The sequence below is a fragment of the Zingiber officinale genome, chromosome 1B (assembly GCF_018446385.1).
Source record: "Zingiber officinale cultivar Zhangliang chromosome 1B, Zo_v1.1, whole genome shotgun sequence".
In the NCBI taxonomy this organism is placed as follows: domain Eukaryota; kingdom Viridiplantae; phylum Streptophyta; class Magnoliopsida; order Zingiberales; family Zingiberaceae; genus Zingiber; species Zingiber officinale.
Window position 1 is genome coordinate 5,809,679 of NC_055986.1, and position 15,806 is coordinate 5,825,484.

The 15,806-nt window shown below is 38.6% G+C and overlaps 1 protein-coding gene across 1 annotated transcript; it reads left to right on the forward strand.

Annotated features, from left to right (window-relative positions):
• The first annotated feature begins 702 nt into the window (after window positions 1-702).
• On the forward strand, window positions 703-7,906 carry LOC122048161 (cytochrome b561 and DOMON domain-containing protein At3g61750-like). The gene is made up of 4 exons (XM_042609760.1): window positions 703-943; window positions 1,891-2,287; window positions 6,346-6,629; window positions 7,452-7,906. The coding sequence occupies exons 1-4, from the start codon at window positions 785-787 to the stop codon at window positions 7,704-7,706; spliced, it is 1,095 nt and encodes a 364-aa protein (XP_042465694.1). The 5' UTR covers window positions 703-784; the 3' UTR covers window positions 7,707-7,906.
• Window positions 7,907-15,806: the final 7,900 nt, after the last annotated feature.

The following is a 15,806-nucleotide window of genomic DNA, read 5'->3' on the forward strand; positions in this document are numbered from 1 at the left end:
TCGTGTTAGGCCCATTGGGCCGGAATCTAGCCCAATTATCACGAATTAGTTTTGGGCTAAAGCCCTTAACCTTGACGGTGGATTTCAATTTAATCCAAAATATTAAAACGTTTATTTGAGAAGGAACCTGACTAGGTAAACTATTCCAAGTCAACTAAAAGTTGAAATAAGGCAGCTGGAATGTCACCTAAAAGAAAGCTTTATCCATAAGCTATATTAATTTATCTGGTCCACAAAATAAAAATAATTGTCAAATTTTTTTAAAATTTCCAAATTCCAACTAATTGTAAATTATAAAAATAAGTTGGAATGGGTGATGGTGTTGTTGCACCGATCAACAAAGTAGTTAAGTAGGTTGGTTTGTTCAACCATGGAGTTGAATTTCTTTTTCATAATTATTTTTCAAAGCAAATTTATAAGATCCAAAATTCTGATTCCCATAGAGTTTGTTTTCTTCTCTCTTTCCAAGTTCTTCAATAAATTTTCCAACATATTTGAGGTATTTTTTATTTTATTTGAGAAATTGGGTTACAAGATTATCTGGAATTTAAATTGAAATTTATAAACACAAAAAATATTTAACAAATTAAAAAATTAATCATATCTTACCATTTTTTTTTTCGGTCGTCTGCTCAACCAGATCTGGAGGGCAGATGGCTTGGGGTCCCACTTCATCAACTAACCACTTGATTATTCGCGACATGTTCTTTTCCTTGACCTCCTCCACTGGCGCTGCTCTTCTTCTCGACTCCCATCGCTTCTCGATTCGTCGTCGTCTCCGGCAATGGGGAGAAATGTAGTTGCCCTAATAGTTGCTCTGGGATTCGCGATCGTGGCCGTCGGTGCGCAACAGGATGGTTGTAGTTCGGAGCTGCCTGCCAGTCTCAGCGGCAACTACTCGAGCCTCGCCTGCAAGACTGTCTGGAACAACTTTGTCCTCAGGGTATGAACCCTAGCTTTACTAATTTAATTTTTTTATCGCCGAAAATGCATTTTTAATCTCGAATAGAAAGATTGATGCTTTTTGGCTTTTGTTCATCCGGAGCAAGATTTTTTTTGCTTTAATTAGATTTAAGATTTTCGTGGTGTCCAGAAAATCTCATGTATTTTGGAGGAGACCATATTCGTCGTAGTTATGCTTCCATGCTCATATAAGTTGACTTTTATCTCATCCCCTTCCATTAAACTCTAAACGCGTAATTTAAGCATCAGATTGGAAACCAAGATGCCGCCTAGCTTGCTGGTAAGGGCCTTGGTTATTGTGCTGCACAACATCTTGAGATCATTTGCTTCCTCCATTGCTTGATTGGATTTATGCTAACTTTTCCTCAGAAATTGCATTATTAGGATTATATTGTGAAAGCCCGAACGAGCCTAATCAGATCCAAGATACCAAAACACTTCAGTGAAGATATTTTGACATTTAAATATATCTTGAGAACTCTTTTTGAGATGTGAGACTAACGACTAGACTTTATCCTCTCCTCATCTCACATTGTACTCCTTTTTCCAATCATGTGAAAGTCCAAGAGAGACAAATTCAACCAAAAATGCTAAGGCGCATAGGTGAAAAATCTATGTTATTTAAATATATTTTGAGAACCTCTTCTTGAGATGTGAGTTTAAAGGGAGAGATTATCCTCTCATCTCATGTCCTACTACTTTTTTTTTTAACATATAACAACAATGTCATGTAGTGATTTTTTACCATGTAAATGAATTTTTGAAAGATGATGAAGTTAGCCCTTATGTAGTGGATAGGTTGAGATAAAGATTGTAAAAACATCTTCAAAATGTTGGATTGACAAAATTTTCACTTGAACTAACCAAAAGCAGCATTCATTCAGCAAGAACATCATAGTGAGAATTAAACATGGTTGGCTCTTGCAGTACTACCAGGACCAAGACAACGTTCTGAGCATTGTGTTATCTACCATGTACTCAAGTGGTTGGGTGGGAATGGGATTCTCCAAGGATGGAATGATGGTTGGTTCCAGTGCTGTGGTTGGCTGGGTGGGGACAACTGGCCTACCTCATATCCAAAGGTATTACCTTGGTGGTCAGACTAGCCAACAAGTGCAGGTTGACCAGGGGAACTTACTCTTTGCTGCGGCCACACCTTCTGTTGTTGTTGATCAAGCTAAAATTTATCTGGCGTTCCAGCTGAAGTTTTCAGCTCGGCTTTCTCAGCAGCAACTTTTATTTGCTATTGGATCAGCAACACCAGTCAACAATGTACTACAGGAGCATGATGACAAGACGTCTGTCTCATTTGATTTTTCAACAGGTATATAATTTATGCTCTTTTATTCTTTATCATCTTACAAGAATTCAAATTTCCATCGATTGGATATGCATGTTTCCACTGTCATTGTGCATGTCCATTGTGTTAGTGGTGAGCAAATAAAAAAGCTGCTTCCGAGTCTTAATCCAACCATGTATGCCCACCACACCTAAGTTTCTTTTTCTTTTTCATGGTTAGGTCAAAATTTCTTCATTGAAGTATTCTTTTTCTCCCACTGCAATTTACAATTTGCATCACTACGTTATAAAATCAAGTCACCAACTAATGTAGAAGATTTTAAGTTATTTCAATTGAATAGAAGTTGTAAAATCCTTCAAGTAACTAGAAGTGACATCTAATTAAGCCCTATTTAGCAATCCATTTTTTTTATAATTTCCTTTTCAATGAAATTGAAAATTCTGACATGAAAGTTTTTTTTTTTTTTAATTTTCAAATGGAAATTTGTTTGAAATAATTCAACGGAAGAAGTTTTGAAAGTGAAAATTACGAAATTTTATTTGGTATACTTGATCGTGATATTTTAGTAGTAACAGTAGTATTTATGATACTATGTAAATTATGGAAATATATCGAGGAGATAAATATTAGAATAATACTCAAACGGCTAATGAACTATCAACATAATAAATTATATTAATTAGACAAAATAATTATCCTTATCATTAAATAATCATCCTCCTTATTAAATTATTTAGTTTTAAGACATAATTATTTCAATTATCAATGAGTTGCAAAGTGTAGTTTTATTTGGAAATATATAAGGGTGAAATTAAAAAAAAATCTTAGGAGACAATTAAAAACTATAAACTGCCGTGGGTGGTATGAAATATGTAAAATGAAATTGAAAACACAAAAAAGAATTGAATGAGCAAATTATAATTTTATATTAACATTAGGGAAATAGAGCAATCATACAATTGTGAGAGTGAAATAAAATTTAGCTAGTGAAATAAAAAAATTGCTGACTTTGAAAGAAAAGAAGTGTACAACAACAACCACCAAACTTTATTCACTAGGTAGGGTCGACTGAAAGGAAAAAAAGTGCAATTGGCTAAAAAAGTTTGAAGTGAAATTAAATATAAAAAAATTTAGAGAAATTAATAAACATGAAAACTTAAATGTCAGTGTAAAATTTCTAGACCAAATTATAAGTTTTAGAAGAATAAGGAGCAGGATATAATAATCTGGTCACATACGATGTTTGTGTAAAATGTTTGGGAGGAAATTGCAAGTGTTAAAAATGAGTGAATCTTGATGTAATTTGTTTAGAGTCAAATATGAAAACTATATATATATATATATATATAAGAGGAGTCTTGGAGCAATGGTAAGGTGTAGTTGTGTGTTCGAGTTTCATCTCTCTCTCTCTCTCTCTCTCTCTCTCTCTCTATATATATATATATTAAAAAAAAAATCTTTTTTCAAACCCACTTAACTATTTTTGTTAATGTTAGGAGTAGACTATATAGATGTTTAATTTATTTTTTTAAATTATATATGTTTTTTTAATATGATGTTAATTCTAATATGCTTTTGTTGAACGATGATAGTTGGATGGAAAGAAGACAAATTATTAGTATAGAAGATATCCGATCCTTTAATGGTATTGGTATGGGGACGGAGGATATGGAATTAAACTCGAACTTGACCCATTGTCATCCCTAAACATAATGCTATTGTGGAAGACTAGGTGGATTCATATAGATTTCATAAGCAGAGCTTTGGCACAATGGTAAAGTTGTTATTGTGTGATCGGTTCGAGTTTCATCCACGGGCTGCCCTTAATATATATATATATATATATAAAAGGACAAAAATAATTAAGCAACTTTGAAAATTAGATCTAATTTTCATATAGATTTCATAATAGTTATTATTTTGAGTGTTGGGAAGTGAAATACCACAGAAAGAATCAATCACTCCCTTCACTACCTTCTCGACCACAAGAAGAAGCTCCGTGATGAAGAGCTGTTGAAGACGATTCTGCTCTTTGACATACACGACGCTATTGTGGAAGATAAGGTAGGTCGATCTTTATATGGAGTAACGCTGAGACCCAACAGGTGGGTTGGTTGGTCTTTAGATGGAGCAACGTTGAGACCCCACCACGGGCTGAGTCGGTTCGGACATGGCCCAGACCCATAATAATTAAGCAACTTTGAAAATTAGATTTAATTTTCATAATAGTTATTATTTTGAGTGCTCGGTATGGGAAATACCATAGAAAGAATCAATTACTCCCTCCACTACCTTCTTGACCACAAGAAGAAGCTCCGTGATGAAGAGTTGTTGAAGACGTCTCTGCCCTTTGACAAACACGACGCTATTGTGGAAGACGAGGTGGGTTCATATAAATTTCATACGAGGAGTCTTGGCACAATGGTAAAGTTGTTGTTGTTGTTGGAGTAATCAGTGTGACCCTAGGTTTTTATATTCAAGCAAAGGTTTAAGTTAGGTTATTTGTTGTATTTGATATGCGCTATTAAGTGTGCAGTGGTAGATACAACAAGAAAAGTCCAAGTGTGATTTTGGCAATGGAAAAGTCCAAGTGTGATCTTGGCAAAGGTTAGTCTAAGTATGATCTTGGCAACGTAAGTCTAAGTGTGACTTGGCAAAGATGAAGTCTCGGAGTGAGGAGCTCTTAGCAAGGTTGAAGTCCCAGACGCAAGGAGCCTCTTGGCAATGGAAGACCCGACAACAAGGATAAGGCCGAAGGAAGCTCTTGAAGGCAAAGCGTGAAGGATGGGGAAACATTTGAGGGACGCAGAGCTGGTAGAGAAGGCTAGAAGGCAAGGTCAAGTTGTGCAGGCGAGGACGATTGCTAAGTGATTGTACTTGAGGTAAAAACCCTAGTGTTAGGGTTTACCAGTCAACTGGTATATGTCCCAGTCGACTGGTGGTTGAGAAACAGCAAGTGTGAGCTTCTGTTTGTTCAGCCTAGGGTGACCAGTCGACCGGTATGTTCATCAGTCATCTGTATCGAGTCTTTGAGGTGTAACAGTCGATTTTTTATAGAAGCTAGTTGACTGGTAGTGGGAAAATAGCTTGGATGTTTTCCCCTAAGCTCTATATAGTGGAGCTTGGGATGGCTGGTTTGGGTGACGAAATTAGAGGTGGTTAACCCTTAATTAGAGTCTCCAAGCTCTCGTGATCCAAGTGAGCGTGATCGAGTTTGTGGTGAGGTTTCTCCACCGAGAAGGAGTAGCTCATTAGCCGGAGTTTGCTGGGAACTAATCCACCGACGGATTGAGGGATCGCCCATCTTACGGGCACGCCGTGGAGTAAGAGCACCATCTCCGAACTACGTTAAATGAATGTGTTAGGTTTTGTTCTTCTTGTCTATATTGTCTTCTAGATTAGCTTTCTATCTTGTTTTGTATTCCACTGCACTAATAAGTGTAGGAAAGCGAATGAAATGGGTGACCTCCTATTTACCCCCTCTAGCTGGTGATCAAAGTTATTTAGAAAAATTAAATTCTATTTCATGTCAAATATATTCTCTGTAATAATTTTTATTTTCTAAAAATGAAAATTGGAGAAAAAAAATCAGTTTCCAAATGGACCCTAACATTATCAGATTGATGTTTAATATCCAAGGGCTGATAAAAACTCCTGCTCATTCTTTAACTGTAGAAGATCATACATTTTCCCCAGTTCCTGACACATTATTACCCACTCCAAAAGACAAGGATGTGATTCATCACAGATGAAAATTAATTCTTTTGTTGGTTTATCTGAGAAAGGTATCATATCAGTAGAAAACTTAATGCAACCTATTTTTCCTCAGACTAACTTATATTGACCTTCATGGTTAGTGGTTACTTTAAGAAGTAAATTGTCATCTGACAGTGGAAAAACAGCTACGTTCCGTCAATTAACTGTACACGATGATAAATCAGATGGTAATCTTTTGAGTGGATGAATCACACAATTTAGTTAGAGTACTCATAAACACAACCGGCAACCCGAATACATTCGTGTCATTTTTATGGCTTCCTCTGGTCCACTTGACCATATTATGAACTCTGCAAATCTTTCAGGTACTTCATCATCTTCTTCTTATCCGTCCAAGCTGAAAAGGACACATGGAGCACTAGCTATATTTGGTTGGGGTGTTCTTTTGCCAATTGGAGCAATTGTTGCAAGATATTGCAGGCAGTGGGATCCTTTATGGTACTATTTGCATACAGTCATTCAATTTATGGGATTTTTGTTCGGTCTTGCGGCTGTGATCGCTGGAAGAGTATTATATGACAAGCTGCATGCTACTGTCTATACTCACAGAGGAATTGGCATTTTTGTTCTGGTTCTTGGTATCCTTCAGGTAATTTTTTGAATATATTAATTTGACATGAATTGTCTTCCCGTATACAATGATTCTAAAATTTTGAAGTATTTAGAATTTCCAGTTGTAATTGCCTCCAAGATCATTGCTTAACATATTATCTATAGTGCCTCAAGGCTGATGTTAAATTGGAGAGAACATATTAGTATACGAAGACAACTGGCCTGTCAGTGTATCTATTAACCTTTGAGTTCTCAAGACTAAAGTCAGTCCATAATCTTGGGTCAAGAAGGAAGAAACAAGATTGTGGTAGATCGTTTGGATAGAGATTTGGATTGAGACGGATTGATATGTAGCACTATCAATAGGGTTATATGGAGTTCTTTGCTGTTTCCTATCAGGAAGAGGCTGCTGAAATTATCAATTTTAAGTTACATTGTCTACTTTAGATTTTTGAGATTCAAAATTACCTTCAAGAAATAAGGATGTGACTTTCTAAATATTGTCTAATTTTTGTTTCAAATGGCTGTTGTTTCTTACAAAAACTAAAATAATAGCAATCGCATCCCAATGATCACTGGGATAGACAAAACAACTAATTAGAGATAGAGAACAATTAGTTTCCTTATTCACCTTAATTTTTCAGTAATTTTTTCCCTTCTCATTGTGTTACATTGGCGTAAGTAGTATAACTATGTTGCTATGTTCTTTGCAAATCAAGTATGATACTGTGGTTTCCTTCAGAAAAGTTTATATTGTCTTTCTCTATCGAATGTTTAAAGTTTCCTTTTTAGAGAGTTCACCTTTCTTTTTATTGCATTTACAACTGAAACATCATGCTAATTCCTTCTGATCATACAGATCCTAGCCTTCTTTCTACGACCCAACAAAGACTCCAAATATCGTAGATACTGGAACTGGTATCACCATTGGTTTGGGAGACTCGCTCTTTTTTTCGCTGCAGTGAACATCGTTATTGGCATTCGAATTGGAGACGCAGGGAATTCGTGGAAGATTGGCTATGGTTTCAACCTTGCTATACTTCTTACTGCATCCATCATCCTAGAGGTCTTGTTGTGGACAAGATGGTCAAACAAAAATGCTCCAGCCTTTTAAAGTGTGATCCTTGTATCAGTAGTCATCATTCCTTCCCTTTAATTTGATTTTTTCTGTTAGATACACTGACCAACTCTATAATATTGTCCTCTATATTCTCATCCCGTGTGACTTCAGAAAAGGGCTTGAAGTGCCTTGTTCAGTGGAAGAACAATGTCTGGTAATTGTTATCAATGTCGACTTTTTTTTGTTTCTGTCAATGGAAGTTTAAAGTAGGTAAGCGGTATGCAGAAATAGGAGTCGCTTTTTATCTTACTAAATAAGAACTAAGTTAAAGTAAATACTCGAATCACAAAGGATTGATAAATCTGTAACGACCGGGCCCCTTGGGTGGTCCAATCGATGGCCCATTTGGTAGCCCCTTGGTGGTTCCTTGGGCGGCCACAATGGCGGCCCAACTGGCGACCCCTTATGTCGTCATCCGACGACTTTCGGTCGTGCCGTTACTCACTATGTCTTCCCACCCCTGGTCAGTGGATTTTTGCCTTCCTCAGGATTCGAACTCTAGACCTCCAGGATAAGTACTAGAGTTTATGAATCCTGATAGCCAAGTGAGTGGCGGGAGTCCCTGTCCGAAGAAATTTCGGCAGCACCTCCCCTGTACAGCTGACAATCTGAATCATTTCTACATGCACAATATACATCAGCCACATGCGGTTGGAATATACACACAACCACGCAGTTATATGATACAACCCACTCGGCTGTACCAAAACCAAAACACAACGGAAAATGACAGAAACCAAATACAAACCAAACACAAAACTGCTAGCTGGCTAGGCTTACACAACCAACAATAATACAAAATACCACATAACAACTTCAAAACTCCAGAAACAAAACCGGAGCACAAACTAAACACACTGACACATAAAACAAACAAAACATAAATGAAACCAATAGATCTTCTGAGGTGATGCGGGGACCAGCAGACAGGATACTCCAAGCGACATCATAAACAACCTGGTACCTGAAAAAGATAGTGTCCATGGGGGTGAGTTTAACAACTCAGCGAATACCAATAGACATGCCTAATAAGATATATCTAACAGCAATAACATGGAATTCAGCTTCCTAATCATATATAGGAAATATGCAAAACTGAAAGGTAACTGAGGAAGCTGTACTCACCAGGAACTCCTATCCAGAACAAAAGGGTCGTCAAATCAGATACACAATATGCCTCCTGTATGCATGTCAAACAAATGCATCCAACCAAATGCAGCAAATAAATGCAGCAAGCACAAGCAATAAATGCATCAATGCGTATGATGCCAATAACATGTCCTGGTCACCCCTACTCTCCAGTCAGCCGTCTCACACATGATGGTGAGACCGAGTGGGTAGGGCTGTGACAACCGTGGACTCTGACGTCACTGCTCCTGATGAGTGACCGAGTGGACGGGATGTTGTCGGAGTACACCTATCCTCCTACCCCAAATCATAAATGGGGGAGCTCAATGCTCTCATCTCCCGGTACACGATGACGGGGAGGGATCCCTGTCATGCTACAACGCTGCGTCACACTAACCCATGAGTGGTCGTGTGTGCAGATACATGTAACTGGCGATGTGCTCAATAATAATGGAGCTGACAATCGCACAGCATGCAATCATGCGAATGATGCATGACGCTAAGCATGACGATATCCTGAACCAAATCCATATATATATAAAAATGTGTACCCTAGTACCAGTAAGTCAAATCCACAGATCTAGAGTATACATGTCCTCTATGGCATAACAACCTAGGTCCTGAACATATCCATCTCCATAAAATATGTACCAACAATATACATGGATCAAAGCAAAAGGGTCTAGGTACACAGATCAAACATGATATAAAAATATAGGTACACATGCCAGATAATAAAAATCCAGAATCTAGTCCTAAACTCAGTAAAACATGGTATGTCACTTACTCAAGGAACTAAGGTACTCATGGCAATAATCATGAGGTATAATCATGGATACATAACAAGCGACAAAACAGAACATGCTATGGGTATCAAACCGTGACATATCAAAGGCAAACATGATCATTGCTTGTAGCTATAAAATACTATGCATATCCAATTGACAATATCATAAAAGATAAGTCAAGAGGTACCCGCCTCCAATCGAAAAGTCCAATCTGGTCCAAATACGACGTCGAGATACTCGTCTCGCGTCAAAGTCCTGTAGTAAATGGTACAGTTTAGCTAAGTTTAATTATAAACAAATAGCTAAACAAATTCCTAATCCACCGACCATCTAGGGTTAGCTTCATTAACCCTAATTATTCATAATCCAATCATACCTACTTCAACACATAAATTTAATCAATCTACACATGATTCATTATCAAACTACAACCTGTAGTCAAATTCCTACAACATACCTCAAACTCACAGCCGCTGCGGAAACAAAGTGCTGCTAGATGGAATTCTGCCGAAACCAAGAAAACCACAGCAAGTCCTCCTTATTCCCCTTACCTCCTCTTCTCACAGCAAGGGTATTGCGGGTAATTATGAATGGAAAAATCACAGCTGCTGTGGAAAAATAATGACAGTACCACAGTGATCAATCCCATAATACAACACAAACATTCTAATCAAGAACAGTAGATCATCACAAAGGGAAAAGATTCATCAAAATCCTTGAGTCTACAGAATTCCCAACCAAAAACTGAACCTCACCGTGGATTGATCAAGGGCAGTGGCAGGTTTGGTGGCTGGCACAGAGGTGACTGCCGAAAATAGAGGGAAGAAGCAAGCTCGCTCGACAGTGGCAACAAAAGGAAGAACTAGGGCTTGGATTCCATACTAGGGCACACTCAAGAGGAGTGTGTTGGATTTGTGTCAGCGCTAGGGCACGGTGAAGTCGGCTGCCGGCACTAGGGCTGAAGAGGAGCAGCGGTGAACACAACTAGGGCAGCAGAGGAAGACGATCAGTGCCGGTGTGGCTAGGAGCTCCCTTCCAGCGACGATTGGCCCAGCAAAGTTAGGGTAGCGCTGTTAGATGAAGAGGTGAAGACGACCGGCGGCAGTCGGCGGCGCGCTCTTTTGCTGAGGACAGGCGGCCGACGGTGTGCGACTCGAGTGGCTGGCGACTAGGGCATAGAAGCAAGGGAAGAGGATCGGCTTGGCGCCGGCACCTAGGGCAGAATCGGTGAGGAAGAAGATGAGAAGAGGGGAGAAGTGGGGATCGGCTTATCGCGAGGTCGGCAGCGGTTAGGGCACGTGAGGAAGAAGGAAACGACAGAAAATGAAGAAATAGAAAATAAAAAGAAAAGAAAAGGAAATGAAGAAAATCAACATTTCCTCGTTAAAACGGGGTAGCCTAAACAGACTTTCCCGGGCCCCATTTTATCCCCGTAAACTCGTCCATACAAGCTCCGAAAAATTTTCAAAAAATTTTCAAAAATTCCGGAAATTCCCTTATCATTATTCACCATTCTCCAGTATTTTACAAAATCTATAAAAACCAAGTTGAGCCTTGCACATCTAATTTTTTCATGGAAGTTGTGGAAACTTGCTTTCATGATGCATGCCATCTTCTGATACAAGTGTCGAGATAGACAGTAGTAAACATCTTCAATTTTTTACTATTTTTATACGTATTTCCAGCCATGTACAGTATGATGTTAGATTATATATATATATATATATATATATATAGTTTTTAGGATAATTTGATTTTTTTCCTTTTATATTTAGAGTTTAGGGTTTCTTGAATGAACTATATAAGACTTTATACTTTATATTTTTAAGTATCATTTTTTATTCAATAAAATGGATAGTTTTATTTCTTTTCTTAATTTCTACCTAGTATTAGAACAGTTCTCTTTCTCTAATCTAATTTTTTCTATCGTCCCCCTGTTATTGCTTCATGTTGTCACTATCGTCGACCCCGTGGGTCATCCGAGATGGCATGGGGCGGGAGTTGCTGCAATGAGGCCACCGGGTCGAAACTCAGTGGCAGCGGGGGAATAAATCCCCTATCCCTGTTGTTAGGACCAAAAGTAGCTAGAGGGGGGGTGAATAGCTCGTCGCGTTCGCTCGTTGCTCGGCGTTGCTTATTTCTTCAAAGATGTGCAGCGGAAATACAAAGAAACAATCACACAACGCTAACACGGTTGGTTTACTTGGTATCCACCTCACAAGAGGTGACTAATCCAAGGATCCACACCAACACACACACCCTCCACTAAATAAAACTCTCCTTTATGGTAACTACCAAGGGCGGAGAAGCCCTACAAGACTCAATACAAGAAGAGAGGGAAAGGATACAAGAAATACAAGCTTACAAGCTTACAATGAGTATAAACCCTAACCCTAGCTTCTCTTCTTGGCTTTGATCCGCCTCTTGACTTGGAGAACTTCCAAGATCCTTCAAGAACTGGCGATCTGAGCTTTGTGAGTGCTGTGGAGGAGCTGGCGAGAGATCTGGAGTGAATCGGAGAAGCGGTGCCGAAGACAACGTTCGCCTGCGGCTATAAACCCGACGCAACGGTCGGATCCCGATCGATTCGAATGTTCCCAATCGATCGGGGAGGCTTTGGATCGATCCACGGATCGATCCAGAGTGCCTCTGTGCTCTGGAGTAACGCCTGGATCGATCCACGGATCGATCCAGCGCTTATCGCGCGAAGCAGCATCGTCCCGATCGATTCACTGATCGATTGGGACATCTGGATCGATCCACGGATCGATCCAGAGGCTCTCTGTTCGCTAGAAAAGGCCTGGATCGATCCACTGATCGATCCATCTCCTGGATCGATCCACTGATCGATCCAACACTTGGTTTTTGCCCAAAACCAAATTCCAAGCCTCTCAAACTAACATCCGGTCAACCTTGACCTGTTGGTACATCATGCCTAGCATCTGGTCACTCCTTTGACCTGCTAGGACTTCCCACCAAGTGTCTGGTCAATCCCTTTGACCCACTTGGACTTTTCTTCGTGCCAAGTATCCAGTCAATCCTTTGACCTACTTGGACTTCCACCAGATGTCCGGTCAATCCCTTTGACCTATCTGTATTTCCTCGTGCCAAGTATCCAGTCAATACTTTGACCTACTTGGACTTCCCAACACCAGATGTTCGATCATCCTTGATCCATCTGGATTTTCCCTTGCCTGGCTTCACTCACCAGGACTTCCATTCTACCTAACATCCCAGTTAGGACTTCCCAGTCAAGTATCCGGTCAACCTTGACCTACTTGACTCTTCTTCAATCAATTTCTTATTGTCAAACATCTAAACTCAAACCAAGACTCAGCTTGGTCAACCAGGTCAACCTTGACCTGAGGGATGTTGCACCAACAATCTTTCCCTTTTTGATGTTTGACAATACCACAATAACACTTACAATACCACATGTAAGTTAGGCTAATCCTATAGCCTCAATCTTCATGCCACTAGGTAATAAACACATAAATTAAGCTCTTCATTCTCCCCCTAAGAGGGCACACTCCCTCTAGGTAATGAAAGCCTAACTTACACCCATTCACAGATCCTTTCATTCTCCCCCTATTGGCACACATCAACCCATCTTTGGGCACACATCAACAAATCCATTTGTTGACGACTCTCCCCCTTAAGAGTTGCTCCTCGTTGTTCACAACATCACTCGTTGTGATCAACACGATAATGAAGGTCTCATACCCTTCATTTATCCTTAACTTCTCCCTCAATGTAGACAAATACCCAACCTTGAGCATTTTCTAACCACTTGAGTTCCCACTTGAAATAATGAGGATATCCACTTCCCATTTCAAGTTCAAAAGCTCATACATGAGCATTTTCTTTAAAGAAGGTTAACCACCTTCCAAGGTTCATGAAAAATAATTTTTTATGTCTTTAAAGAGTCCCTCCCCCTAAAGACATGGTGGTAACTTCTGTCATTGCACCAACAATGACTTGGAATCCCTAAACCTTTAGGAAACCCAAATTTAGAAGTTTTGAGGTTCAAATACTCAAAATTTGAAACAAACCTCAACCTAAACTTCAATGAAGCCTTCCTTAACCACTCCATCCTTGTTTTCACATGAAAACACCCTTGTATGCATACAAATGTATTTTGGGGGGTTTGGAATGGTTACCTAGACTCAAAAGGGGTTCAAAGATGCTGAAATCAGGCCTTCCCAGCCAAAATCAGCAACTTGGATCGATTGGAGTTGGGTTCCAATCGATTGAACCTTTTTGAATCGATCCACTGATCGATTCAGACTACCTGGATTGATCGGCTGATCGATCCAGCGAGCTTCTGCTCGCGGGGGACTTGCCTTCTGAATCGATCCACGGATCGATTCAGGCACTCCAATCGATCCATGGATCGATCGGAGCTCTGATAGTTGCTGAAATTCCATTTCATTCAACTTCAGAAACCCCTAGAAAATTCTACAAAAATTCAAAAATCATGAAATTTCGTGTAGACATTATTTAGGGCATACTTAATCATGGAAAAATAGTTTTCTATGAAAATACATCATATTTTCAAATATTGACACAAAATTGAAAACTTGCTAAAACTTTAGCGTTTTCTTTAAGTTTGTGTCTAACTATTCAATGGTGATTACTATCAAAAGATAGCCTTCACCATGGTTTTCCAAAAGCATTTTTAAAACATTTTCAAAACCAATATCCCATCATGTTCCTTGGGCATAATGCACATGACTTGTACATTAGCTTTCCCAATGATGGGAAAACACATAACTATGTGTTTTGATGAACCTAAAAACTCAAAAGAATGCACTAAATCAACATCTTGAGCTTTGTTCATCATCCTAACATCTCACTTGTATCTAATGTGCACTAAACCACATACAAGTCACCTTATAGTCTTTGTGAGATGTAGATTTTGGTTTTGCCCTAATCTAGGGATCATGCATATCTATCTAGGCATTTTAAAGATATTAGACATCCACCTAGGATGTCACTTGTTAATAAGTGTTGCTAAAATGCCATTTATCCTTAATTACAAGAAATTAAACTAATGCATGATAATGTTATGGCATACATCAAAATAAAATAACTTTCAAAAGAAAGATTCCTATAACTACATGATGTATGAATGTCATGACATGGTATTTTTAGATTTTTCATAATAAAACATGAATGCAAAAATAGACATGATGTCATGGCATATGATGGGCAAATAATCATGGCAAGATTTAGCATAAATAAAATATACCTAGATTAACTATCTAAGTATCCTTAAAACCTTAACTAAACTTACAACTTAAACCTAGATTGCCCTAAAGTGCTTCAAGAAAATGCCAAAGCCTAAATTGGCATTTCTAATTCCCTTGATTAATTTATGCCAGTCGAAATTAAGCATATCCTCAAATGTTGGCATATTTCATTTTTCACAAAAGTAACACTTTTAAATTAAGGTCCGGATTGCCTTAAATTTCCTAAGAACATACCAAAATCCCAACTTGGTAGTTCTTATGAATTTCCCAATATGTGCCATTTAAGATTAAAATCAATTCTTCCACCATTAGACACATTTTACTCTTTCAAGGAGTAAATAATACTTCCATTTCATTTTCAAAGGTTAACAAACCTTGAAAATGCTCCTTGAGTGTCAATTTCCTCAAAGTTGGGTTAACTATCCTTCTAATCGGAGTTGACACTCTCTAACCCATTTATGGGGTAGAGAAAATGCTCCTAGGAACCCAACACCTATTGGTGCTCCTTGGATGCTCTAGGTACTTGCTAGAGATAACTTCCCTAGATACCTTCCTAGTGACCTTGTTGGGCTTCTTAGAAGCCTTGGTCACATTTTCTAGGTCAACTGTAGGGATAGCCTCCCTTATGACCTTGTTAGTGACTTTCTTAGACTTCTTAGAAGTCTTAGTCACTTTGGTTGCAAAGAGACTTCTAGGGATATCTTCCCTTGTATCTTTGACTTGACCTCTAGACTTAGGGTTTGTTCCATAGCTATATGGAACCCTATGATAACTAGGCACATTCCTTTTAGCTTTGGGTTTGTATCCCAAACCTAGGTTATGCTCATTTTGCCCTTTTAGGATATTTTCCATCCTTTTTAGGGTCTTTTCCATTTTATCAAGTCTTGATCTCAAGACTTGATTTTCTATCATTAAATCCTTAGATT